At 53.5% G+C, this 27,533-nt stretch overlaps 3 protein-coding genes across 4 annotated transcripts; 2 read left to right on the forward strand and 1 right to left on the reverse strand.

The window, feature by feature from the left end:
* The first annotated feature begins 594 nt into the window (after positions 1-594).
* On the forward strand, positions 595-4,646 carry LOC114776342 (G kinase-anchoring protein 1-like). Of its 2 annotated transcripts, none has more exons than XM_028966765.1 (12): positions 595-662; positions 1,162-1,410; positions 1,485-1,640; positions 1,712-1,789; positions 1,917-2,040; positions 2,576-2,604; positions 2,698-2,850; positions 3,155-3,241; positions 3,316-3,379; positions 4,055-4,125; positions 4,215-4,286; positions 4,379-4,646. In XM_028966765.1, exons 2-12 carry the CDS (start codon positions 1,180-1,182, stop codon positions 4,418-4,420), a joined length of 1,107 nt encoding a protein of 368 aa, XP_028822598.1. In that variant the 5' UTR covers positions 595-662; positions 1,162-1,179; the 3' UTR covers positions 4,421-4,646. The 2 variants fall into 2 exon arrangements, with proteins under 2 accessions (XP_028822598.1, XP_028822599.1); XM_028966766.1 differs by having other exon boundaries at positions 604-683.
* Positions 4,647-6,337: 1,691 nt separating this feature from the next.
* LOC114776345 (FERM domain-containing protein 3-like) lies at positions 6,338-24,563 on the forward strand. The gene is given in 18 exon segments (XM_028966769.1): positions 6,338-6,705; positions 9,177-9,281; positions 9,605-9,647; positions 9,737-9,815; positions 12,272-12,369; positions 12,733-12,856; positions 13,163-13,250; positions 15,184-15,272; positions 15,347-15,518; positions 17,048-17,136; positions 17,371-17,445; positions 17,578-17,668; positions 18,902-19,181; positions 20,523-20,730; positions 20,732-20,821; positions 20,823-21,036; positions 21,039-21,858; positions 24,081-24,563. Coding segments are annotated over 17 exon segments (2,103 nt in total). The 5' UTR covers positions 6,338-6,600; the 3' UTR covers positions 21,192-21,858; positions 24,081-24,563.
* A 1,591-nt stretch (positions 24,564-26,154) lies between these two features.
* LOC114776343 (ras and EF-hand domain-containing protein-like) lies at positions 26,155-27,429 on the reverse strand. The gene is made up of 5 exons (XM_028966767.1): positions 27,353-27,429; positions 27,162-27,276; positions 26,955-27,074; positions 26,800-26,876; positions 26,155-26,686 (listed from the first exon to the last, which is right to left on the reverse strand). Exons 1-5 carry the CDS (start codon positions 27,418-27,420, stop codon positions 26,581-26,583), a joined length of 486 nt encoding a protein of 161 aa, XP_028822600.1. The 5' UTR covers positions 27,421-27,429; the 3' UTR covers positions 26,155-26,580.
* Positions 27,430-27,533: the final 104 nt, after the last annotated feature.

The following is a 27,533-nucleotide window of genomic DNA, read 5'->3' on the forward strand; positions in this document are numbered from 1 at the left end:
CAAGTCTACTCAACACCCTCAGTGACAGTGGGCACCATGACAGGCGCCCGGGGAGCAGTGTGGGGACGGTACCTTCTTCAAGGGCAAATCGGTGGCCTCTTGGCGGTTCGGGATTCAAACCGGCAACCTTCCAATTAGGGGTCCACTTCTGTACCCGCTAGGCCACCACTGCCTTAAATGAATACAGTCGTAATAATGAATAGGGTGGTAGTAGCCTAGTGGGTAACACACTCGCCTATGAACCAGAAGACCCGGGTTCGAATCCCGCTTACTACCATTGTGTCCCTGAGCAAGACACTTAACCCTAAATTGTTACAGGGAGACTGTCCCCTGTAACTACTGATTGTAAGTCGCTCTGGATAAGGGCGAATGATAAATGCTGTAAATGTAAATGAATACAATTTTAATCTGTCGAGTGCAAACGTTATAGTTTTAGCATGTTTTTGTTGAGAAACCCCACTTTCCAAGTCTACCTGTATTGGTTTAAACGGTGTACCTGCCACTCGCAATATGTCGGACGCGCTAACGTACTGCGTGTTGCGTCTATGGCGTCGTTCCCTGACGCTCACAATGCGCATGCGCATTTGCGTTCTAAACCGGGCCGCCGTAGTTCGCGTTTCTGCTGTCCAAACCAGACGTGGTTATCCGCAGCTTCAGCAGGTGTAAGTTGGTGGAAAATAGTTGTAAGTTGTAAGGTTTCTCTTTTGCTTGAGTGGAAAAAGTGCCGTTTTATTCGCTCGCATTTCCCCTCGGGTTATTTGCAGATCTCTGTTCTTTTTTTTGACAGACGCGTTTGTGCGCGTTAGCCTGTTTGCTAACGTCCATAAATCTGCCAAGTGACCAAAAGCTGTAAAAATCCAGAAAGCTGTAAAAGCTGGCTGCTTATTTGACTGTTTTGTGAATAAAAATAACTTAAATAGCAGATTTAAGTGAAGGGATTCTTGCGAATCTAATCTCCTGCTAAATGTATGTATATTTATGTATATATATATATATGTGTGTGTGTATTTAAAACTAATAGCTAATAAATGTAATATGTAAATAAATGTACATATTGGCAGGTAAAGATTAGCTTATTGATTAGCAGTGGGAATTTGTATGTGTGGGTTGGAGGCTGAGGCATCATCTCCATCACCGTCTCTCTCCCGCTGGCTATTGCAGGACCAGCAGCTGCACACGATGACGTCAGCAGTGATCTCGGTGCCCACCACCGCCTCACGCTTCGCCCTTCTCCAGGTCGACTCCGACTCTGACTCCGATTCCGAGACAGGCAAGGGCGCCAAGGGACCAAAAGGGCCCGGCAAGTCCCAGGCCAGGAAGGGTGCCGGCGGCAAATCCAACCAGAGCACAGAGAAGAAGAAGGAGAAGAGGAAACGGAAGAAAGAGCTGCAGCAGTGTGAGGCTAACGAGGTCGGCCTTTCACCTTTCACCTCTACGTAACGTGGCTTGGTTGTTACCTGAACGTTCCCATTGGTTCCTCCCAGCTTAGGAACCTGGCCTTTAAGAAGCTCCCGCAGAAGCCGGTGGCCCCGCCCCCTTCGCTGACGCTGCAAGGATTGGCCGATGACCTCCTGCATTCGACCGGTGTGGGCGGGGCCGGGGCGCAGAGCTGGCAGCAGTGGAAGCGGAGAGACGACCAGGTAACCCGGAGAAGCCGAGAACGTGGGCGCGGCCTCGTTCCTCCCTGACTGCTGCGTCTCTCCATCTGCAGCTGACGAGTGAGCTGTACGAGGCCGACCTGGAGAAGGCCCTCATGCTGAGCAAGCTGGAGTTCGAGGAGCAGAAGCAGGTAGGTGGCGCACACACACACACACACTCCTGTAGACCTCTCGTGGTAAATCTGAGGGCCTGACCTGCCTCTGCGCCGTTTACCCGCCTTGAGTGTCGCTCCTGTCAAACTCGCGCTTCCTCTCCAGGAGGAAGTGGCGTCGCCCAGGGCCAAGGGATCCGCGGCGAAGAAGGAGCGAAAGAAGAGTCAGCAGGGGAAGGAGAAGCGGCTCACGGTGTCCCTCAAAGACTTCCAGACAGAACCTTCTATCGGTGAGAGCGCGCTCTTCCACGTAGCGTAACGCCGAGTAGCCGGCGGTTTCCGGGGGGAAAATAAAATGTTTCTTAAATCTACTTTATATTAATGTGTCTTAATGTGAACAGAACAAGACCGCATGAATTTACCTGAGTAGCAAAGTAAAAATAATAACAATCACACACACTGTATCGATGGAGATCAAATTGATCAGCCAGTGGGGCTCTGGGTTTGGAGGCGCACTCAAAACGAAAGTGGAACGACACGCTGCAGGCTGATCCCACTTTGATATAAAGTCCTTAAAACGAGTCGAAATGAGGCTCAGTAGGGGGTGTGGCCTCCACGTGCCTGTAGGACCTCCCTACAACACCTGGACATGCTCCTGATGAGGGACGTCCTCCCAGACCTGGTAGAAAGGGATTGAAGCTTTGATTGGTGGGGTGTGCTTGTTCTGCAGCATGATTATTATTATTATTATTATTATTATTAATATGATGTGTGTATAGTTGGTGTTTGTGTGAGAAGGTTTCTTTCTGGTCTCATTTCTTACAGAGCATCTCAACAGGAAGACGGAGCGAGAGGTGAGTGGGCTTCTAATTTAGAACGTATTTTGCGCTGTGGGGCGGGGCTTCGTAACATGACGTCAGATGTGATTGATGACGTTTGTTTTCCAGGAGTTGAAACCAGCAAACGCCGCGCCGCACGACGACAACTTCTTCAACCGGCTGGAGGACGACGTCAGCAGAATCGTCCAGCGAGACAAACGGCGGGACCAGTTCTGCAACAGCGCCGGTCTGGACGTCAGCACCTCCTCCGAGCAGGAACAGGTGAGGAGCAGGGGCCCGCAGTCGCCTGGGGGCACGTAGGCTGCTAGTAGCCTAGCGGGTAACACACTCGCCTGTGAACCAGAAGACCCAGGTTCAAACCCCACTTACTACCATCGTGTCCCTGAGTGTCTCCAGGGGGGGACTGTCCCTGTAACTACTGACTGTAAGTCGCTCTGGATAAGGGCGTCTGGTAAATACCATAATGTAAATGATTAAACCACAGCTGGGCGGAGTTTACAAGCTCCTCTGTGTGTGTGTGTGTGTGTCCCCGTCCTCTAATCGTCCTTTCTTTCGCTGTTCACAGGACGCGCGGACTGAGCAGCTGAAGCAGGAACTGCAGAAGAAGACCCAGGAGGTGTCTGACCTGAGGGAGACCATCTCGCAGTGGGAGGTGGGCGTGGTCCTCGGTGGTCCGCCTGGCTGCTGCTGCTGCTGCTGCTGTTGTAACTGTGCCGTCGGTTTCAGGAGCGCTACAAGGAGGTGAAGGCGCGAAACGGTCAGCTGCTGAAGATGCTGCAGCAGGGCGAGAGTGAGTCCACGCACAGTTCGTTACTTCCACACTGACCTCCATTCAGTAATTACCGGCCGAGTCCCGCCGGAGTCCACAGCGAAGCCTCGGGGTCGGGACAAAAGGAGAATTGCCACGTTTAAAACTAGCGCAGGTCTAGCGGGTAACACACTCGCCTATAAACCTGAAGACCCAGGTTCAGACCCCACTTACCACCATCGTGTCCCTGAGCAGGACACATGGGCCAGTGGTGACCTAGCGGGTGAGGAAGTGGCCCCGTAATCTCCGCCAAGGTGCAACTGAGGTCCCCTCGATGAAGGTCCCGTCCCCACACGCTGCTCCCTGGGCGCCTGTCATGGTGCCCACAGCTCACCAAGGGTGATGGTTAAATGCAGAGGACACGTTTCACCATGTCACCGTGTGCTGCGCTGCATTGTCTCACAATGACAATCACGTCACTTTCACTTTAACCCTGAGTGTCTCCAGGGGGGGACTGTCCCTGTAACTACTGTAAGGGCGTCTGGTAAACGCTGGAAATGGAAATGGGTCCAAGTTCATCTTCTCAGGGTATTTTGGTCAATTTGACTCCTTGTGATGTTTCTCCTCCTTCTTCTGAGAAGGTACGGTCTTGTAAACTGCCCGCACGGTTCTACCACCGGTGTGGGTCTAACGCCGGTTCCTCGCCCCTCGCTGCAGTGAAGGACAAGGCGGAGATCCTGCTGCAGGTGGACGAGCTGCTCGGTATTAAGGAGGAGCTCCTGTCGCAGGTCGGGCGCGCCGCTTTTCATATAAAAATGGGATCTGCGCCGGTTCCCCTGTACTGGTTTCACGTGCCGTGTTGCTGGTTCCTCTCTAGGTGGCGTCCTTGCACGCTGCGCTGGAACAGGAGAGGTCGAAGGTGAAAGGGCTGCAGTCGGAACAGCCCAAGGTAAATGGCGTTTTCCACGGAACTGCCGGGTGTCGGTTTGGTAAAACGGAGCTTCTAACGGGACCTCCTGTCCCCTCTGCCGTGTCCTGCAGACGAACAGGAAAGGGAGGAAGCACGCAGAAGCTGATTTATGAAGAGCGGGTTCGGAGCCACGCCCCGCCCCGCCCCTGCCGCTCGGCAGATCCACCATCCGTCCCGCCGGTTCTGTTAGGAGGGAGGGGACCGTCGTAAAGAACGATGCCACGTCCCTCGTACACGCCCTCCTCTCTGGGACCCGACACTTTTTATTTCATGGCAGGTGTAGAAATGTGCTGAAACGTGTGGACTGAACATGTGAGAAATAAAAATGGTGGTGTTGGATCTCCTGGGTAAACTTCATTCATCCTCGCGTGACCGAGCCACCGGTCTCCACGGGTCTCCACCGGTCTCCACCGGTCTCCACCGGTCTCCACCGGTCTCCACGGGTCACTGGATGGAGCTGCTGGAAGGTGCGGCCTTCATTTGGGTGGAGGTGGAGGGTCCGGCCGTACATCACAGAAAATTCATATATTAATCCTCTCGCTGCACCGTTCTGTAAAATAATTATTAGGATGGATGGTTTTTGGCGTGGGTGTTGTGGGCGGGGCCTGTAACACGTCGTCACCGTTAAAACCCACCACTTTTTCGTGTTTTGACTGTTCTGTTCTTTTATTACTTTTTATTGTGCCGTTTGCTCATCTGTAGGCATCTAACATTTCACATCCCTACATCTACATGATGGTTAAATACAGTGTTGGAGAGTAACGGGATACATGTACCAGCGTTACGTATTTAGAATACAAAATATGAGTAACACTATTTCGTTACAGTTACCGTTTAAATGAGTGATAATCAGAAAAATTACTTTTTTTTTTTTTTAATAAATAGATTACATGGCGGTCTTCCTGTTTCATATGTCAGGCTATCCCCCTCTGGATCTCCTCTTTAATTTTGTTAATTCCACGCTGCGTGGACCACGCATAACACAGGTGTTCTATCGAAACATGCTGCCTATCGAGTTGTGCTACCTAGCGGATCTGCGCATGCGCAGTCCCTCAAGTTTGCGCTCTGTTTCAGCGCTGACGTTGTAAATAAATATGATTTAATTCACTATTACACCACGATCTTTATACTCTTACATTTGTACCGTTATCGGAAATACACAAGTTGAAATGGAAGCCTATACGGTGGCGCCGACGAAGCAGCATAAATCGTCAGAACACCGGAAACCCCAACAAAACCCGCAATAAGCGGCTCTAATGTGCGCGTCCTGTACACGTCGGTGGACCCGGAGCAGCACGACAGAGCCAGAAGAAAGAAGAAAGGGATGGGCGGATCTGACCATGCAATGCAAACAGCCAAGCTGCTCTCAGCGTCAAAAGACTCCACATCCAACCTATAGAAACATCTGGAAGTAAATTCTTTAAAAACATTTTTTTAACCTTTTTTTTGTCGTAATCAGGAAGAGGGTCATTGAAAATGCTGTTTTTTTTCCGTGTGCAAGGCTACTTTTTATTTTAACTAAGTGATGGAATATGTTGGCGGCCATATCAGTAAATACATTTCAGTGGCATATTTTATGTTTGTCTAAAACTCTTCCACTTTTCAGCTTTATAAATAAAGAAATGGTTACGGAAAAACGGGGCTTTTTTATTATCTGTGACTGCTACATTCATGTAGTAGTAAAAAGTAAAAATATATTAAGTAATACAAAGTATTCCGAATACGTTACTCACGTTGAGTAACTTAACGGAATACGTTCTAAACTACATTTTGGAGCATGTATTCTGTAATCTGTAACGGAATACATTTTAAAAGTAACCTCCCCAACACCATCTCTAATTAAACTCATTTATTAAACACTGGTCGGTCTTTTCGGGAGTTACTAGTCAAAGTTCAGTTGTAGACATCTTAAACTAGTCAAATATCTCCTCCGGAATCTAGAAAGACCTGACAGATATCCTGCGAAGGATGCTGAAATCGATCATCCGATTCGATTATCTAAAACAGCGCCATGAAGTCGGTGACGTCATCCCAGATCTCTGAATCTCTGAATTGTCGATCTCTGAAACTATCGATCTTTTAGAGTCCAGGTTGAACTCTAGACGTGTTGAACCCGGTCTCCGTAGCCAGGTGCATTGTGGGAGATGCTGTGATCGATCCGGGGGACGTCAGGAGAGGGAGAGAGAGGAGGAGATCATGTTCCCCTCCTATACCGGGACAGCAGCAGCAGCACTTCCTCCCGCCGGCGACACATGCCACCACCACCGCCACCAGTGAGTCGCGCTGCGTGACGATGAAGATGCTGCGTCTCCGGAGCCCGAGCGTCGCGTCCCTCCAGCAGGATGTCCGCTGCACCGTGCGGCTCCTGGACGACGCCGAGCTGGCGTGCAGCATCCAGGTACCGGGCCGCCCTGCGACGCGGGGACGCGCCGCGTTGTAAGCGTTAACAGCGACGCGTGGACGCGCCGCGTTGTTAGCGTTATGAGCGACGCGTGGACGCGCCGCGTTATAACCGTTAACAGCGACGCGTGGACGCGCCGCGTTGTAAGCGTTAACAGCGACGCGGGGACGCGCCGCGTTATAAGCGTTATGAGCGACGCGTGGACGCGCCGCGTTGTAAGCGTTATGAGCGACACGGTGACGCGCCGCGTCATGAGCGCTTCAGCGCGGTTTATGAAGGACGGTGACGCGCCGCGTTATGAGCGTTATGTGTGTTATGAATCTCTGCTGCGCGGTTTATGAATGACGCTGACGTCATCGCGGCTCCTCTCCATGAATGAAGAGCGACAACAGAGGGACGCGACATTTACACAGGGGACAGGTCGCAGAATTCAGCACGTGTTACAGTTGGAATGAAGAGAAGGATCTAGAAGTCTGTGTGTTGGAGAAGACAGCTCCAGCTTCACCTCCGAACATCATGAACGTTCATGCTGCTCTCCTGCTTATTTATGGAAAATGAAGTGTCTTCAAAGTACAGTTTGTGAAGGAGACGCCTGAATGTGGTCTTCAGATTTAGTCATGCGTGCTGCTGTGTGTGTGTGTGTGTGTGTGTGTCTTGTTAGTCGTATACATTTTTCATAAAGCCTTAATGGACAGATGATGGATTTCAGGAGGGCTGTGGGACGTTTTGGTCTTCGGAGCTGGAGAGCCGCGCCCACGCCTCATCTCCAGCTCCAGCTGCTGATGCTGCTGCTGCTGTTAATTCTATTTATGTGGACCAAGGCGCCCTTGGCCGTGAAACATGATCTCGGGCCAGATTACATCAGGCGGACGCCGCCTTTCAGCCAAGAGCTGTCTCCGTCTCCGTCCCCGTCTCTTCAGAAAGGTCGGATCGGCCTTCTCACCAGCTCACCAGGTTCTCCAGCACCTCTCCTCTTCTCCCGCCCTTCCAACGTTCAGAAGCTGATGGAGAAGGTTCTCCGGGGGGCGCGGCGCCACGCCCGTCTCTGAGTAAACGTGTCGCCGGGACGATCTCGGGCGGCTGCGGGATTATAAATAGCCGAGCTGCTATTCTGGTCCTGCTGTGACGTCCTCGTTAGTCCAGATGTGGACGATGATGTCTGCGCTGGGCTGGACCTCCTGTCCGGTCCTGAGAGGAGAGACGCAGAAGCGCTGACTGGGCGGAGTGTGTGTGTGTGTGTGTGTGTAAACAGCAGTCTTGTCCACCAATGTCCACCACCTCGTCCTCACTCCATCTGTAGACCTTTGGCTGGTGGGGGACACTCTCGCCTGCGAATCAGAAGACGCAGAGTCGCAGGTTCGAGCCCCACCTACTAGCACTGTGGGGGGGGCGGTCCCCGTCACTGCTGACTGTGGGACGCTCTGGGAAGAGCTGGACATGTAATTGTATTATTTTATATTTTAAAGGGAAGCGGACAATTACGTTTAAAAAGCTGCTTGGAATTTCGTGGTGATAAAATACGAATATTCACATACGAACCCCAAACCTGGTACAGGAACGGCGGGACCGGGGCGGCTCGAGTAGGCGTGGCCTACAGGGGGGAGAGAGAGAGCGGGCGGGCGAGTAGGAGCACTTAAGCCCCATTACGGGAGATGAAGTAGAGACACGAAGCTGCGGTAAATATTTAATGCAGGACACGTGTCGTCCTCCCTCTCGCTCTCTGTCCCTATCTCCGTCTCCTGATGCATGCTGGGAGCGGGTGGCGGCGTCCTGGTTCTTATTGGATCTCCGGATTTTCTCCAGTGAACTGATCTTATATAAAGTGGGCGGGGCCAAGATCAAAATTCTGTCCCTGGTTAGAAGGAGAGGTGGACGTCACATGATTGGGGACAGTGGTGGCCTAGCGGTTAAGGAAGCGGCCCCGTAATCAGAAGGCTGCCGGTTCGAAACCACTGAGGTCCCCTTGATGAAGGTCCCGTCCCCACACGCTGCTCCCCGGGGGCCTGTCATGGTGCCCACTGCTCACCAAGCGTGAGGGTTAAATGCAGAGGACACGTTTCACCGTGTCACCTTGTGCTGTGTTGCTGTGTTTCATAAGTGACAATCACTTCACTTCACTTATCTGGACGTCAGCATGTCCAGCCTCTCCGGGCGGAAGACCTGTCCACCACCTCCTGCCGTTCAGCAGAAATTCCGCTTGCCTGGTTTTATGGTGGAGCAGCGTGTCCGGGCTGGACGGTGACGGTGACGGTGACGGCGCTGCACTTCTCCGTTTTTCTGGCCTGATACCTCGGGAGGAGGATCTTGAGCAGGATCCAGGACGTTCTTCAGAACGTGGCCGCGGTCGGGGGACGGGACTGGTCCTGGTCTGCAGGGGCCAGGAGGTCCGTGAGCAGGGCGGTGGACTTGTGATGGTGTTTGTAGCGGTGTGAACCGGGCCATGACCTCGATCTTGTGTCCTTCTGCAGAGGGACACTAAAGGCCAGTTCCTGCTGGATCATGTGTGCAACCACTACAACCTTCTGGAGAGGGACTACTTCGGCATCAGATACGTGGACCCTGACAAGCAGAGGGTACGTCGCCGCCTTTTCTCCGCAGGGTTGCCATGGCAACACCGTCACCGTGTGTTCGTATCTCAGAGAGGATTTAAAAGGACCTTAATTAGCTTTTTTATACATCCTTTATATAATATGTATTTGTGTTGTAGATGCTGCTTTGTAATTACGCGCAGACGCGTGTGTGTGTGCACGAGTGAATTATTCTCATGTTCGCATGGTTTCCACGGAGAACCGCTCGGGTGGTTCTACCACGAGCTCAGAACTTCCGGCGTCCACAGCTCCCTCACCCGCTCACTGCGGCCTCTCTCTCCTTCTCGTCCCTCTTTTCCCTGGAGCAGCACTGGCTGGACCCCAGTAAGCCCGTGGTCCGACAAATGAAGTGTAAGTCGTGGCCCGTCTCCACCTTCCTGTGTCCCCCCGTGTCCTGCTCTGACGGAATGGGATGTTTGTGTTGATGTGTGTTTCTGCAGGCCAGCAGCCCTACACCATGTGCTTCAGAGTGAAGTTCTACCCTCAGGAGCCAATCAAGATCAAGGAGGAACTGACCAGGTAACATCTGGGCTCCTCCCTTCTCCAAAACGTGTGGAGATCCAGTGGAGGAACGCCGCGGTATCTTGTGATTAATCGTTTCTGCGTCTGATGGGCAGTGTGTAATGGTCCCTGAGTCAGTCCAGCGAGTACCCAGAATGCACCAGCTGGTTTTTATTTTCATTCGTAGACCTACGGTGTGGAACAGCGGGTGGATAAAAACGGCTTTGTTGCGTTTGCTGATGGGTGTCAGGGTCCCACAGGGCCGTGGCTACGCCCTGGGAGGCCAGTCGGGCGAAGGAGTTGGCGGCGGTGAAGTGACAGTGAAGTGACTGTCAGTGTGAGACACAGCAGCACAGCACACGGTGACACAGTGAAACGTGTCCTCTGTATTTAACCATCACCCTTTGGTGAGCAGTGGGCACCATGACAGGCGCCCGGGGAGCAGTGTGTGGGGACGGGACACATTCATGCGGAGACACGCGGAGTACAGAAGTGGGGGGGCGGAGCGCGTGGAGGGGCAGAGCGCGTGGAGGGGCGGAGCGCGTGGAGGGGCGGAGCGCGTGGAAGGGGCGGAGCGCGTGGATGGGTGGAGCACGTGGATGGGTGGAGCGCGTGGAGGGGCGGAGCGCGTGGAAGGGGCGGAGCGTGTGGAGGGGCGGAGTGCGTGGAAGGGGCGGAGCGTGTGGAGAGGCGGAGCGTGTGGAGGGGCGGAGCGCATGGAAGGGGCGGAGCGCGTGGATGGGTGGAGCGCGTGGATGGGTGGAGCGCGTGGATGGGTGGAGCGCGTGGAGGGGCGGAGCGCGTGGAGAGGCGGAGTGCGTGGAGGGGCGGAGCGCATGGAAGGGGCGGAGCGCGTGGATGGGTGGAGCGCGTGGATGGGTGGAGCGCGTGGAGGGGCGGAGCGCGTGGAAGGGGCGGAGCGTGTGGAGGGGCGGAGTGCGTGGAAGGGGCGGAGCACGTGGAGCGCGTGGATGGGTGGAGCGCGTGGAGGGGCGGAGCGCGTGGAAGGGGCGGAGCGTGTGGAGGGGCGGAGTGCGTGGAAGGGGCGGAGCACGTGGAGCGCGTGGAAGGGGCGGAGCGCGTGGATGGGTGGAGCGCGTGGAAGGGGCGGAGCGCGTGGAGCGCGTGGAAGGGGCGGAGCGCGTGGAAGGGTGGAGCGCGTGGAGGGGCGGAGCGCGTGGAGGGGCGGAGCGCGTGGATGGGTGGAGCGCGTGAAGGGGCGGAGCACGTGGAGTGTGTGGAGGGGCGGAGCACGTGGAGCGCGTGGAAGGGTGGAGCGCGTGGAGGGGCGGAGCACGTGGAAGGGGCGGAGCACGTGGAGCGTGTGGAGGGGCGGAGCGTGTGGAAGGGTGGAGCGGGCGGAGCGCGTGGATGGGTGGAGCGCGTGGAAGGGGCGGAGCGCGTGGAGCGCGTGGAAGGGGCGGAGCGCGTGGAAGGGTGGAGCGCGTGGAGGGGCGGAGCGCGTGGAGGGGCGGAGCGCGTGGATGGGTGGAGCGCGTGAAGGGGCGGAGCACGTGGAGTGTGTGGAGGGGCGGAGCACGTGGAGCGCGTGGAAGGGTGGAGCGCGTGGAGGGGCGGAGCACGTGGAAGGGGCGGAGCACGTGGAGCGTGTGGAGGGGCGGAGCGTGTGGAAGGGTGGAGCGCGTGGAGGGGCGGAGCATACGGAACACGCCAAGGTTTCTGTTTAATTCATGAAGTGCTGCATGATGTATCGTGTTCTTCTTCATCTTCAACCCAAAAAACAGAAGTGCAGATATTCTGAAGCTGGCTTGATCTGGGCGCGTTTGAAGAACAATCCGGCTCTGTGTGGTGACGGTCACCATGGCAACGGCTCCTTTTCTGGTTGAGCTTGGTCTCCATGGCAATGGTCCGTTCTGGATGTTGAGGGTGGCGTCGCAGCGGTAGGATTGTGGGAAGCGGGAGAACGGGCCTGAAGGGGGTTGTGGGTAACGTCCGTCATTACAGCCGCAGGGGGTGAATAGGGATCGTTTTGGGATGAATGTACGATACGATTAGTGGCCTTTACTGCCATTTCACAATAAATTCAAAGTGAAAGTGAACTTTGTCATCTCACCGTATACGAGCACTCCGAGAAACGAGTGGTAGTAGTAGATGAGCGGGTAACACACTCGCGTACCCAGGTTCAAACCCCACTTACTACCATCGTGTCCCTGAGCAGGACACTTAACCCTGAGTGTCTCCAGGGGGGGACTGTCCCTGTAACTACTGACTGTAAGTCTGGATAAGGACGTCTGTAAATGACATTGTGATGCTTCAGGGATTTGTCGTGTGCAAAAACATGGATATTATATCGCTATATAATACAATAATAGTAATAATAATACTGTATATGATAATTATTCATTAAATCTTTCTGTGTTGTTTGTAACATTTTTTGTGCACAAAGTCATGACATCATGTCGTAATGCCGCAACGCATCAGCCTTGTAATACGTGGGGACTTTTCGTGTCCAGGTACCTGCTGTACCTCCAGCTGAAGCGGGACGCGTACCACGGCCGTCTCCTGTGCCCGTTCGCCGACGCCGCCTACGTGGGGGCCTGTATCGTGCAGGGTGAGTCCGTCCGCCGCCACCGCCGCCGTTAACGTGGCCGGGTGTTAACGGGACCGGGTGTTAACGGGTCCGGGTGTTAACGTGGCCGGGTGTTAACGGGGCCGGGTGTTAACGGGGCCGGGTGTTAACGGGGCCTGGTGTTAACGGGGCCGGGTGTTAACGGGGCCGGTGTTAACACCCGGCCCCGTTAACACCCGGCCCCGTTAACACCCGGCCCCGTTAACACCCGGCCCGTTAACACCCGGCCCCGTTAACACCCGGTCCCGGCGTTAACGGGGCCGGGTGTTAACGGGGCCGGGTGTTAACGGGGCCGGGTGTTAACGGGGCCGGGTGTTAACGGGGCGACCCTCTCCCCCGCTGCAGCCGAGCTCGGGGAGTACGACCCCGACGAGCACCCGGCAGACTACATCGCCGAATTCAAGCTCTTCCCCAAGCAGACGCTCCGGCTGGAGAGGAGGATCATGGAGATCCACAAGAACGAGATGAGGTGAGACAAGACGTCCCGGCATGCACTGCAGTTCGTAGGTATCACATCCTTACAGACAACGAAATACGACGTGATGTAACAGAACACCTTCGTCATGAGTGGTGAACGATGGATAATATGCAGAACTTGTAGTTGAATTGGAAGTAATTTGTAATATTTTTAGCTGAGTGTGTGGTATGAGGCTTTGTCTCGGGAAGGTGGGAGTTCTCACTGTCCGGAATTCTGATCGGTCGTGCTGTCCGTTCACACTCGGAATGGAATAAAATTCCCAGGAGGCCCGAGTTCACGTGTCCTCCTGTCCAACAGGGGGCAGACTCCGGCCATGGCAGAGCTGAACCTGCTCCAGCGGGCGCACACGCTCGACACCTACGGGGTTGACCCACATCCTTGTAAGGTACAAAATCGATCTGTACACACGATACGTAAGAGAGCTGAAGTTGGGTTAACATTGTTAACATTGAAATGTGTTCGACAGACAACGTGAAGTGATACACAGCAGCACAGCATACAGTGCTGTGCAAATCTGCAAATCCACCGCCCCCGCTAGGCCATCACCGCCCTCGCTAGGCCACCACGTCCACAGCTCGGCCACACCACCGCCCGCTAGGCACACCACCAGTCCCCGCTAGGCCACCACCGTCCCCCGCTAGGCCACCACCGTCCCCGCTAGGCACCACCGGCCACGCCCCCCCGCTAGGCCACCACCGTCCCCGCTAGGCCACCACCGTCCCCGCTAGGCCACCACCGCCCTCGCTAGGCCATCACCGCCCTCGCTAGGCCACCACCGTCCCCGCTAGGCCACCACCGTCCCCGCTAGGCCACCACCGCCCCGCTAGGCCATCACCGCCCCCGCTAGGCCACCACCGTCCCCGCTAGGCCACCACCGCCCTCGCTAGGCCACCACCGCCCACGCTAGGCCACCACCGCCCTCGCTAGGCCACCACCGCCCTGCTAGGCCATCACCGTTCCCGCTAGGCCATCACCGCCCTCGCTAGGCCATCACCGCCCTCGCTAGGCCATCACCGCCCTCGCTAGGCCATCACCGCCCCCGCTAGGCCACCACCGTCCCCGCTAGGCCATCCAATGCCCTCGCTAGGCCATCACCGCCCTCGCTAGGCCACCACCGTCCCCGCTGGCCACCACCGCCCTCGCTGGGCCATCACCGCCCTCGCTGGCCACACCGTCCCCGCTGGGCCACCACCGTCCCCGCTGGCCACCACCGCCCTCGCTAGGCCATCACCGTCCCCGCTAGGCCACCACCGTCCCCCGCTAGGCCATCAATGCCCTCGCTAGGCCACCACCGCCCTCGCTAGGCCACCACCGTCCCCGCTAGGCCACCACCGTCCCCGCTAGGCCACCACCGCCCTCGCTAGGCCACCACCGTCCCCGCTAGGCCACCACCGTCCCCGCTAGGCCATCATGCCCTCGCTAGGCCATCACTGCCCTCGCTAGGCCACCACCGTCCCCGCTAGGCCACCACCGTCCCGCTAGGCCACCACCGCCCTCGCTTGGCCACCACCGCCCTCGCTAGGCCACCACCGTCCCCGCTAGGCCACCACCGCCCTCGCTGGCCACCACCGCCCTCGCTAGGCCATCACCGCCTCGCTAGGCCACCACCGCCCTTGCTAGGCCACCACCGCCCTCGCTAGGCCATCACCGCCCTCGCTAGGCCACCACCGTCCCGCTAGGCCATCACCGACCTCGCTAGGCCATCACCGCCCTCGCTAGGCCACCACCGTCCCCGCTAGGCCACCACCGTCCCCGCTAGGCCACCACCGCCCTCGCTAGGCCACCACCGCCCCGCTAGGCCACCACCGTCCCCGCTAGGCCACCACCGCCCTCGCTTGGCCACCACCGCCCGCTAGGCCATCACCGCCCTGCTAGGCCACCACCGCCCTTGCTAGGCCACCACCGCCCTCGCTAGGCCATCACCGCCCTCGCTAGGCCACCACCGTTCCCGCTAGGCCATCACCGACCTCGCTAGGCCATCACCCTCGCTAGGCCACCACCGTCCCCGCTAGGCCACCACCACCCTCGCTAGCCCACCACCGCCCACGCTAGGCCACCACCGTCCCCGCTAGGCCACCACCGGCCACTGACATTCATGGATCCTCAGAAATGTCCACTTTGACGTTGGTTTTTGAATGCAGTTCTCGCTCGGGTTATAATCCTGCCGCGTCGTGTCCCTGAATTATGCACAAAATTGTCCACTTAAGCGTTTTGCTTGCGAGGGGCCGGCGGCGAAGCGGCCGGATGTGATGTGGGCGTTAATAATTCACGGTGAACGGCGCTGAGCGCAGGATCTGACTGTAGCCGCTTCTTCTCAGGATTTCACCGGAGTCACGGCCTTCCTGGGATTCACCGCCAGAGGCTTCGTGGTTTTCCAGGGAAACAAGCGCATCCACCTTCTGAAATGGTAACCTTTGACCTGTCTGGCGTGTGCCTGGCCGGTGCTCTGTGGCGGTGACCCGGGACGTCTGTGTCTTCTAGGGAGGACGTGAGCAAGTTGAAGTTCGAGGGGAAAGCCTTCTACGTGATCGGACTCCAGAGGGAGGTGGGTCACAGGGCGGCGGGGGGCGTGGCCAACATGACACAAATAAATTCAGTGCTTGATCAGAACGCCAAGATTCATGAATTTGTTCTAAAATCCATCTCCAGTTTTGCATAATTCATGATAATCTTCACCCACTACACTCCTTCACAGGACTAAGCATGGACTCCAGGCAGGTTTTTATAGATTAATAACACTCATACTTCATCATAGGAATGAGATATTGTCCATTCCTCCTTTCACGCCAGCTTCATGACCATCATGCCTGCTGAGTGGCATTGTGTTGGAGATTAAAATGCGGGGTGTTATGTGTGTGTGTCTCTCTCTCTCTTTGTTCTGTCTGTCTGCTTTACACATGGCTGGTGAGTAACTGCATACGCTTTCCATAACATTCCATGACCTGTCTCTCTCTCTCTCTCTCTCTCTCTCTCTCTCACATACCCCCCCTCTTCCTGTTCCTGCTCCCTCCACGGTCACGCGTCTCACTGTCACACCCAAACTGAACGTGGCCCTGGTTTGTATTTATTCAGATGCCTCTACTGCCATTTCCGGTATTTTGGGATCATGTTTTGTGCACTTGGTAACCATAGTAACAGTGTAGCAGAAGGTTAATAAACTTCTCCCTTCGCCTCCTATTTATGTTAACTAATTATATTCTCAAAAAGAAGAGATTGCATGAATGAAACATTACGTAATATTTTATATTCTGTAACAACATTGGACCGTAGAAGAATTACAGATTAATATTAATCCAGAAAGTGCAGCAGGGGCATTAAATCATTCATGCATTCGTCTCACGTGACCTCCCGGATGACATCTTCGTGGTAATAAGTAGTATTATGTACCTTGTGTACCGCGCCGAAATCCACCTCCATCATCCTCCATCTCAGCTGTTGGGGACGAGCACGTCCTGCACACGTCTGGACGGAGGACTCGGGTGGCCAGGTGTTATTGGTCTCATCATCCATGCTCTGAATTGTTGACATCAAGTCTCTTTAATTTCGCTTGAAGGCCAGATTCACCCGGATATAATCTCGCAGGATCATGTATAATTTATGTTTACATTTTTTATTTCTATGATTTATTGAGGTTGATTCTACATTTTCCAATCTGATGTTAACGTTCTGAGAATTCTGACCAGTCGTCCAGCCCAACAGAGTTGCAGAGTTTACATTTACATTTACAATCAGTAGTTACAGGGACAGTCCCCCTGGAGACACTCGGGGTTAAGTGTCTTGCTCAGGGACACGATGGTAGGCAGTGGGGTTTGAACCTGGGTCTTCTGGTTCACAGGCGAGCATTCCTACCAGCAACTACCAGCATTCCAGAGTTTCATCGTCATCCGATTTACATTTAAAAGCCCATCAGGTGCTGCAGTTGTCGTGGACATGATGAAGATGAAGTTAAAGAATCGACTCTGGTGGTGGGCGGGGCTAGAACAGATCTGCGGCCAGCCAGCAGGGGCGCCAGATCTGTTCAAACGTTCCACATTTTCGTGGAATTACATTAGCGGCATGAAGAGATATTGGTGGGCCCTTGGCATCTCACCCCTTCCTGCCAAAAACATTCCCGCACATCCACAAGAGGGAAGGTGTCGGTCGGCTGTCACTCATCTTCTCACCGCTTCTCTCTCTCTGCAGAAGAAAACTCGTTCTGACCTTCCACACCTCCACGCAGCAGCATGCAAACACCTGTGGAAGTGTGGGGTGGAGCACCAGGCGTTTTACAAGTGAGTCCCCAGATTGTCTGGTTACGGGTCCAAAGGAAGCAGCTGTCAATCATGCCTACAGGCTCCTCCCCTTTTTAAACTTTGTTACAAGATCTTCTGGGCACCAGAAATAATTACAAGCCAAGAAACAAGGCTAAATCCAGAAGATGTCTTCACGTCCGTGACTAGATGAGAAGAGAGCTGTTTGGACTTGGTCGGGTGGAGACGCGTCTTTCTCTCCTCTCTCCACTACAGATGTGTGAAGTCCAGCCAAATTAAAACCGTCTGCAGCAGCAACATCTTCTTCAAGGGGACCAGGTTTCGTTACAGGTCAGGCTCCTCCCGTCCTTCTGCCCGAAGTCGTTATTCATGAGACCTTCAATAATTCAGGCCGGGTACATTACAGGACATGGACTTTTGACATAGGTCAGTGTGTTCAGCCTCTTCCTGTCCTCCCCACAGCGGTCGGGTGGCTAAGGAGGTGATCGAGGCCAGCTTGAAGATCCAGAGAGAGCCGCCCGAGGTCTGCAGGTCAGAGACCCTCACCATCCAGGTTCCACTGTCTGGTCCTGCCCACTGCAAACGCTTCATTAAAATCATCGTGATTAGAAGCTCCTCAAGAAGCTCGTCCCTCTGTGGAGATGTTCCTCATGTATTTTCTGTCTTTCTCTCCATCTCGCAGGTTCACATCTTGGCCAAAGCAGGAGCTTCTGTTCACTGAGCCACAAACAGCTGATTATGAACATGGAGCCACTTTCTACCGGCCTTGTCCTCCTTCAGAGACAACAAAGAGACCAACATGGACCTCAGTAAGAGCTCACACCCTCATTTACATTTGCAGCATTTACCAGACGCCCTAATCCAGAGCGACTCACAGTCAGTAGTTACAGGGACAGTCCCCCCCTGGAGACGCTCAGGGTTAAGTGTCCTGCTCAGGGACACGATGGTAGGAAGTGGGGTTTGAACCTGGGACTTTGTGCTCTTTCTGGTTTCCCACTAGGCTACAATCGTTGTAGTTTTAGTAGTGCGCGTACCACCACGCGGTCAGGTGTACGTGTCCCCGCTGGCAGGTTTCGCAGGTGTCCCTGGCGGGACGTGAGGACTTCCTCGCGTATTTATAGAAGCTCCGACTGGAGGGGGCAGCTGCTCGACTCTCACCGCTTGTGTGTGGGATGGTGACCACACGGGATCATTATTTTGCGAGTTGACAGGACAGGAGGGACGTTCACACCTGGACGATGGTGTTAACCACGTCTGTAAATCCCTGTAAAGAATAACTCAGTAAAACTCGTCTTATTAGTGTAAAATCCATGCATTTAAATGAAAAAGTACACGAGTGACGGGAAATATTACTAGCTCAGCCGGTCCTTTTTCCCCAAAGCTGCGTAAATTGAATGTGAATGAGGTGACGTGATTGTCATTGTGATACACAGCAGCAACAGCAAACACAGCACACGGTGAAACGTGTCCTCTGTATTTAACCGTCACCCTTGGTGAGCCGTGGGCACCATGACAGGCGCCCGGGGAGCAGCGTGTGGGGACGGGACCTTAATCAAGGGGACCTCGGTGGCACCTTGGCTGATTATGGATCAGTTTCCTTACCCGCTAGGCCACCGTGTGGTGTGTGTGTGGTGTGGAGGAGATGCTCTCCTGGGTCTCCCCCTGTAATCAGTACAGAGATTAGCTGGACCATGTGTGGGGTACTGGGGTATAAATAGAGCTGCGCTGGGTTTGGGCTGATCCGTCCTTAAACCCTCGGCTCTGACATTTTACTCACATGGGAGAGAGTGTGTGTGTGTGTGTGTGTGTTAAACCCGCGGAAGGGCAGTGTGAGCCACATCGTGGAGCAGGTCGCAGGGTGCTGGCGCCAGGCTGGCGTGTGCTGAGGAGGATGGAGGAGGTGTTGACCGAGCTTCTGGATGAAGGTTCGGATGGGCAGGCCGACGGCCTGCGTTGCCAGGTGAAGATCACCACGCGCCAAAACCTCCGGCTGCGAATGGCCAACCACACCGAGCGGCATGTGTACGTCCGTCTGCTGGGGCATGGTGGCCGAATCTCTGGAGCTGGTACAACTGTGTGTGTGTGTGTGTGTGTGTGTGAGTGTAGTGTGAGTGTGTAAAATTGCAGGTACTGAATATATATTTGAAAACCCTTCGGGGTGTGGTTTTGATCGTCTCTATCTGATGGTGCCGCTGCCGTCCTCAGGTGAGGAACCGCGGGATGAAGGGCGGCATTTCAACCCCGCTTCAGTCGGAATTCTGCAGTGTAGCGGGGGAACAGGGAGGAGGCGTGAGGAGGGACAAGACGGGCGCTCGCGTAACTGACATCTGATCTGGGATCAGTGCAGTAATGCGGCAGGAAATCCAGGCGGGAAAGGAGGAGGAGACATTTCATCTTTGGCTTTAACGCATCTTGAATTACGGCCGCATGCTGCCATATTCTCTTTCTTCTGGATCAAGTTATGGACGCAGAACCACACTGCAGAAAATCATAAACTCAAGCCCACGTTCTGATATGGAGGAAAGGATGAATGTCTGATGGCTGGCTGTTGTCTTAATGAAGGGACCGTTAGGGACCGTAGGCATTTTAGAAGGAAGGTGAACGCTGCTCCATTTGTGACCTGTGTCTGCCGTATGCTGGAATACGGCCTTCTGTAGAGGAAAGGCGGTATGTGCACGTACATGAGAATAGAAGTGTGGAGCCGCGCACGTCAGTCGCAGTTTAGCCGCGAGGCGCGTCTTAATCCGCACCAGGGAGGCAGCTGGGGCTAAAATTAGCCCCCGGTTACTCAGCGCCCGCCGTATGGCGCAGTGGGCACAGCAGGGCACTGACATCCATGCGGCCCGCTTTAACAGGGGCAGTGGTGGCCTAGCGGTTAAGGAAGTGTCCCCGTAATCAGAAGGTTGCCGGTTCGAATCCCGATCTGCCAAGGTGCCACTGAGGTGCCACTGAGCAAAGTACCGTCCCCACACACTGCTCCCCGGGCGCCTGTCGTGGCTGCCCACTGCTCACTCAGGGTGATGGTTAAATGCAGAGGACAAATTTCACTGTGTGCACCATGTGCTGTGCTGCTGTGTATCACATGTGACAATCACTTTAATTAAAAAAAAACAAAAAAAAACAGTCGGCTGGATGCGAATTGGCACCCTCTGTGTTGCCAGATTTGGGTTTTTTTTTTTCACTCCACAAATTTACAAAGATGTGCCAAAACACACACTTAACATGCTTAGATAAGACTTGTGTTCCTCAATACAAGTAATTCTTCCCAATAAATCCGAATTTATAACCTCCCAATCTGGCAACATCAGCCTGGTCCCGTCTCCCTTTTGAACTGTAAAGAAAACCGATCTCCTGCATCATTAACCGTGACCTTCACCGCGTTTCTCTCTCTGTGCCACCTGCTGCAGGTCTTCTTGCTCTGAAGGACCCAGTCCATCTCTCGCCGCTGAAGCAGGCCACTAACGTGGAGGTGGAGCTTGAGGAGGCGGAGCCCAACACCCTGGTTCGAGTGGGCGAGGAGTTCCCTGCAGAGGGCGCCGATGAGCGCTGCAGCCATGATGAAGACGAAGGGGAAGGGAAGGAGGGAGAAGATGACCAGATGTCTGGCAGCCTGACCATCCGACATGGTGTACACGCCCTGCTGCAGCCCCCTGCCCACGCCAGTGCAGTATGAGGAAGGGGGCGTGGCTATGCTCTTCCAAAGCCCGCCACATGCTCAGGGAGCTTCACGATGACCCGGAGCTGCAGGCGGAGCTCCGCGCGGAGTACGAGCGCCGGGCCGCCGCAGTGGAACCCGCACCGGTGGCTGCGGCACAGCGGCCGCGCCCCGGCCAAGAGCAGGTCGCCGCCTGGCTGCGTGGCGCCGCCCGCCTGGTCGCCGTGGCAACGGGAGTCCTGCTCGTGGCGCTCCCGCTGCTGCTGTGCTGCTGCTGGAGTCGGACATCGACGTCTCCTTCCTGCACGACATCCGGCAGACGCCCGAGTTCGAGCAGTTCCACCACGAGTACTACTGTCCCCTGCGCCGCTGGCTCATCTGCACGGTGGACTCGTTGCTGGAGGACCTCACCGGCAACTGAGAGCAGGGGAGGGGCTTGTGAAGGAGGCGGAGCCTGTCGGGACGGTGGCCTGAGACGCTGTTACTAGCTGTGACGCGGCCTTAGATTTCAGATTTTTAAAAAGTGCATATTTACCAATAATAACTTATATCAGACAAGCCTGGCGTTAAAAAAAAAAACGATCAATTAACCAAGAAAAACGTTTTGTACATTTTTATGCGACGCTTTTCAGCAATTACAATTACAATATAGTAATATTTAAATCAAGCGTATTGGTTCCGGGGGGTTCTGGAGAAATGCAATATTTTTATTGTCTGCGGTTTTGTTTCTTACAGCAAAGAGCACAATATTTTAAATAATGCAGACTTTTTTCAGATGATCTGATGTCACTCCGAGCAGAAGCCGCAGCTCGTCCAATTCCTACCAAATCAGGTCCGACTCTGAAAACGAGGCAGCGACGGCCGGAACGCCGTAACAGCGGGCGGAAGTTGGGACGGTGGCGGGATTCTGAATTCTCAGGAAAGCATGTGGATGACTGAACTTGAGCAGCAGCAGCAGCAGCATAAACTCTATACACCATCCATGCATCTGGAGGCGCGGCCCAACGTGTAGAGTTTGTTCATGTGGGTCCCATCTCAGATAATCACCTTTAACCTACCGGTACTCCTGTAATGGTGAATTTGAACAGGTCAGTAGCAAATCAGCAGACATTAGCCTCTTATCTACAGCTGACGTCCGGCTCCACCAAACGGCTCTTTTATTCCCTGGCAGCAGTTCAGCCTTTCTTTCAGTTTGAAACTTTTCTTTCGCCGGCCAATGAATATCATCAAGGGGGCGGGACTTCTTAAAGACTGCATGTCACATGGCAATGGGTTGTGTTCACTAATGAAGACACATTCACCAGTTCACCAATCAGAACACCTCAAATAAATGCTGATAACCTGCATGATGGTAGTGGGCGTGGTCACGTTCGCTAGTAATTAAAGCGCCTGATAAGCTGCATGTTGGTGTTGGTAGTGGGCGTGGTCACATTTACTGGAATTAAAGCGCCTGACAACCTGCATGATGGTAGTGGGCGTGGTCACGTTCATTAGGAATTAAAGCGCCTGATAACCTGCATGTTGGTGTTGGTAGTGGGCGTGGTCACGTTTACTGGAATTAAAGCGCCTGACAACCTGCATGATGGTAGTGGGCGTGGTCACGTTCGCTGGAATTAAAGCGCCTGATAACCTGCATGTTGGTGTGGTAGTGGGCGTGGTCATGTTCGCTGGAATTAAAGCGCCTGATAACCTGCATGTTGGTTGGTAGTGGGCGTGGTCACGTTTACTGGAATTAAAGCGCCAATAACCTGCATGTTGGTGTGGTAGTGGGCGTGGTCACGTTGACTGGATTTAAAGCGCCTGATAACCTGCATGTTGGTGTCGGTAGTGGGCGTGGTCACGTTGACTGGAATTAAAGCGCCTGATAACCTGCATGTTGGTGTGGTAGTGGGCGTGGTCACGTTTACTGGAATTAAAGCGCCAATAACCTGCATGTTGGTGTCGGTAGTGGGCGTGGTCACGTTGACTGGATTTAAAGCGCCTGATAACCTGCATGTTGGTGTTGGTAGTGGGCGTGGTCACGTTTACTGGAATTAAAGCGCCAATAACCTGCATGATGGTGTCGGTAGTGGGCGTGGTCACGTTGACTGGATTTAAAGCGCCTGATAACCTGCATGTTGGTGTTGGTAGTGGGCGTGGTCACGGTAACTGGAATTAAAGGGCCTGATAACCTGCATGTTGGTGTTGGTAGTGGGCGTGGTCACGGTAACAGGAATTAAAGCGCCTGATAACCTGCATGTTGGTGGTGGTAGTGGGCGTGGTCACGTTCACTGGAATTAAAGCGCCTGATAACCTGCATGTTGGTGTTGGTAGTGGGCGTGGTCACGTTACTGGAATTAAAGGGCCTGATAACCTGCATGTTGGTGTTGGTAGTGGGCGTGGTCACGTTCACTATGAATTAAAGCGCCTGATAACCTGCATGTTGGTGTTGGTAGTGGGCGTGGTCACGTTTACTGGAATTAAAGCGCCTGGTAACCTGCATGTTGGTGTCGGTAGTGGGCGTGGTCACGTTTACTGGAATTAAAGCGCCTGATAACCTGCATGTTGGTGGTGGTAGTGGGCGTGGTCACGTTTACTGGAATTAAAGCGCCAATAACCTGCATGTTGGTGTCGGTAGTGGGCGTGGTCACGTTTACTGGAATTAAAGCGCCTGATAACCTGCATGTTGGTAGTGGGCGTGGTCACGTTCACTAGGAATTAAAGCGCCTGATTACCTGCATGATGGTAGTGGGCGTGGTCACGTTCACTAGGAATTAAAGCGCCTGATTACCTGCATGATGGTAGTGGGCGTGGTCACGTTCACTAGGAATTAAAGCGCCTGAACTTGCATGTTGGTGATGGTAGTGGGCGTGGTCACGTTCGCTAGTAATTAAAGCGCCTGATAACCTGCATGTTGGTGTCGGTACTGGCCGTGGTCAGTTGGTGTACGAGGGGTATTAGGAGTGGGCGCTGCACTACACCTCGGTGTGTCACGTATTTAAATCATGCCTTTTGGCTCCTCCCCTTTTATAAAAACATCATACTATATGCTGCACAAGCACATAAATTATAAGATAACTTCATCTACATATGGAAATTCTTATTTTCAAAATAATTACATACCAACAACAAAATGGTCTGGGTGGGTAGTGAGTTCCTCCTCTCCAACGTGCAGATAACCAGCAGCAAGTCGTTTCTGTTTATTTCTGTAAATGTCTTCTAAAGCGCCGCGATCTACATGCGGGGGAAAAAAGCCGTTTGGTGGACCCGGGCTTCTGCTGTGGCCAGACGGGCAGGTTCATGAATTCTATATGCATTTTATTCTGGGCAGCATTATATGCAACAATCATGATCCAGCCCCACCCACTACATCCACATCCCAGCGTTTCCATTCACCGTCAACTGAGCATTTCATGAACATTCAACAGATAAACGTTTCATCTTTTCACTGTCTTGAGCCGGAAGAGTGGGTGTAGAAAACGGATGGATGGAATGGACCAGCCTGACAAAAGATCAGACCGCAGGTTGAGGTGCCATCTGCCATGGCCAAGCTCCAAGACATTGTGGGACATTGTGGTGAAATGTGAAGAAAAGCCAAGTGTAGAGAATCGCAATGGTTGGTGGGACATCACTGGTCCACACGTTCTTTATTTTTATTCAGCGTAGGACCGTCCGGTTCTCCAGTTAATCCAGGTGTGGTGCATCAGGGACGGGGAGCTGGTGAAAAGTCATTGTGAGACACTGCAGCACAGCACGCGGTGACACGGTGAAGCATGTCCTCTGCGTTTAACCGTCACCCTTGGCGAGCAGTGTGTGGGGAGGTCCATGTCATGGTTGGTTAAATAGCCTGAGCGATCATCACATCATCTCCTCTGTGTCATGGACATTATGTGTCTCAGGTCCACCATCTCCTCCTCACCGGGTCGTTGTAGAGAAAACGGTTGTTGGTGTAATGTTTGTAAATGTGCGTGTAAATGCTTCTGTCTTGCTGTGCCCTGTTGCCACGTTCACGTCATCAACGTTTTACTAATGAAACCTCTGGCGTTGTAGCAGTATTAGCATATCTGTAGCTTTGTTTTCCTGTTGCATGAAGGAGCCGCTGCTCGGGTTCGATATAGATTTTTTCTTAATTTACGATTTTTTTTTTGCCGTTCAACGTGTCTACGGGATCTCAGCGTTGTGATCTTTGGTGTGCATGGGTATTGGACGTCCCCTGTTTGATGTTTTTGCCTTGTTTTTGCCATTCAGATGTGACATTTTAACTCTGGGAGAATTGAGAAGAAGAAAAAAAAAAAAAAAAACGACAGTTCCAGTGCTGCAGCGGTCACAGGAACTCAAAGCCTTATGAAATTTGTAATGTGATTTTTGAATGTTTATATATGTTCGGATAATTTTTTGCATTGTTTTATATGTTAGTACTGCCACAATAACCCCCCCAGTTAAAGAAAACCTATATTCTGAAATATCGGTGTCCTACTTCCTCGCAAGTTCTTCTCCTCAGGTAACATTTACCCACCAGATGCAGGCAGAGACACATTTTATTTTTCATTCCTCACGCGTGGCGGGTGGCTCTCCGAGACTTGGCACCCGGAGACGCCTCCAAGTTGGAGTGTGGGAGCCCTACATCCAGACACGGGGGAGCACGGTGGAAGATCATCGATTATTAACAATATTTTTAACGCAGTAAAAAACAGCACACATACGTCAGACAAGATGGAATGTAACAAGACAATCGTATTTACTTTTTTATTATTATGAGTGGCTGGAGTCTGGATCACAGTTACCAGGACAGGGCCTTCAGGACATGGTGGACGTTACACGCAGATTAAACAGCTCGAGGCAGCTACAGACGTGCAGAAACCAAGGCAGCATGGTGAACCAGGCTGGAACAACAGGATGTGGTCCTCTGGGGCGAGGCTGGTAGGTCTTCAGCATACAACCTACTACTCCAGGAGAATATTATTTATTAATAAGGGTGGTAGTAGCCTAGTGAGTAACACACTCGCCTATGAACCAGAAGACCCGGGTTCAAACCCCACTTACTACCATCGTGTCCCTGAGCAAGACACTTAACCCTGAGTGTCTCAAGGGGGGGACTGTCCCTGTAACTACTGACTGTAAGTCTCTCTGGATAAGGGCGTCTGGTAAATGCTGTAAATGTAAAAATTAAGGTGAGGACATGAGCTGCTAGAAATCCTCTTACTAGACCTTCTGTATGGAGCTGTGAGACCAGTTCTGACCCCCAGGAACACATCGAATTCTACTCCAGACACACTGGAGAAGAAACCTTTAGTCCGTTGTAAAGAAGTTGCCACAGCAAGAGGGTTAGGGGTGGACCAGAGGACCAGAGGAGATAACAAGGTAAGTAAGGTGCAGGGAGACATGGCGTCTTCGGCTAAAATCCTCTCTCCAGCCGCTGAAGCAGAAGACGGGAAAAGAGCAGATGGACAGGACAAGACAAGAAGATGGTGGAAGAATGGGAGTCTAGATGCTAACCTGAGCATTAGGTGCTTATGTGGAACCCACAAGCAGCTCAGAATGGAGAAACATCTGTGAAGTCTCCTCTGATCTCTGTGCTCAGGAACTCATCATGAAATTAATGCAGATCTTCAGCAGATTTCTAAAGTCGCTGACGACAGGAAGAGGTGGGGAAGCTCATAGACAAGGAGAAGACATCATTTCCTGTGTCACTTCTTGGACCAGTCAGGGGTGAAAGGTCACATGGAGGATCCAGCTGCTACATCTTCATCACGCGGCCTGCAAGCTGCAGATAGATCCTCTGGCAGAGCACACTGGGAAGTAAACATCAAGTCCCACGTCCTCCTCGCCGCTCATCCCATGCAGCAGTGGAAGTTGGGGCTCTTCTTACTGCCGTCAGCAGCCAGGTTTGTCACACAAGACGACTTCTTTTCCTCGTGGGCGTGTTTGGCCACCTCGCTGTGAAACAAAGCGGGACAATAAACCACCGGTCCTGAAAACGTCCATGTGGCCCAGGAGCTTCTACAAGACCTGTAACCTGCATGACATGTGAGCAGAAGGGAAGGTCTCACCGTGCCAAGTGAAGAACCGCCTCGATCACATTTGAACCATCTTTTGCGCTCGTCTCGCAGAACAGCGAGCTGTAGGTCTGTGAGGACACAGGCAGAGGTCAGAGAGAGGTCACCTGATGAAGATGATGATGGTGTGTGTGTGTGTGTGTGTTTACCATCGCAAGTTTTTCCCCGTAGCTGGTGGGTATGCATGTGATTCCATTCTGAAGTGCCTCCTGACGCAAATCACACTTATTTCCCACAAGCATGATGGGAACATCGTCCTGAGCGATGTCCTGAAGACATTCCCGTGCAGAACAGAACGGTTCACCCCGGATCACAGATTATAAGAAAGGTCAAAGGTTACGGCGGCCTGCTGTTACCTCGATCATGTCCACCCACTCGCGCACGTTGAGGAAACTCTTCTCGCACGTAACGTCATAGAGCAGGAGGACGCCGTCAGCTCGTCTGAAGTAGGACTTCGCGATGCTCCTGAATCTGCCAGGTACAAGGTACCAACACACCAGCTCACATGTCCCCATTATTACATAAACACAAACAGACACACACACACCTCTCCTGTCCGGCTGTGTCCCAGAGCTGCAGGACAGTTGGCTCCCCGTCCACCACAAGCGTCTTCATCTGGAAGTCCACTCCTGTTAACACAGCAAAAATCCACAGCGTGAAAAAAATATGCTGGTGACAAGGACGCCGACGCCTCGTCCCCAACACGCAACACCAGTGGGGTTGGTGTT

The sequence above is a fragment of the Denticeps clupeoides genome, unplaced genomic scaffold (genome assembly GCF_900700375.1).
Source record: "Denticeps clupeoides unplaced genomic scaffold, fDenClu1.1, whole genome shotgun sequence".
Lineage (NCBI taxonomy): Eukaryota > Metazoa > Chordata > Actinopteri > Clupeiformes > Denticipitidae > Denticeps > Denticeps clupeoides.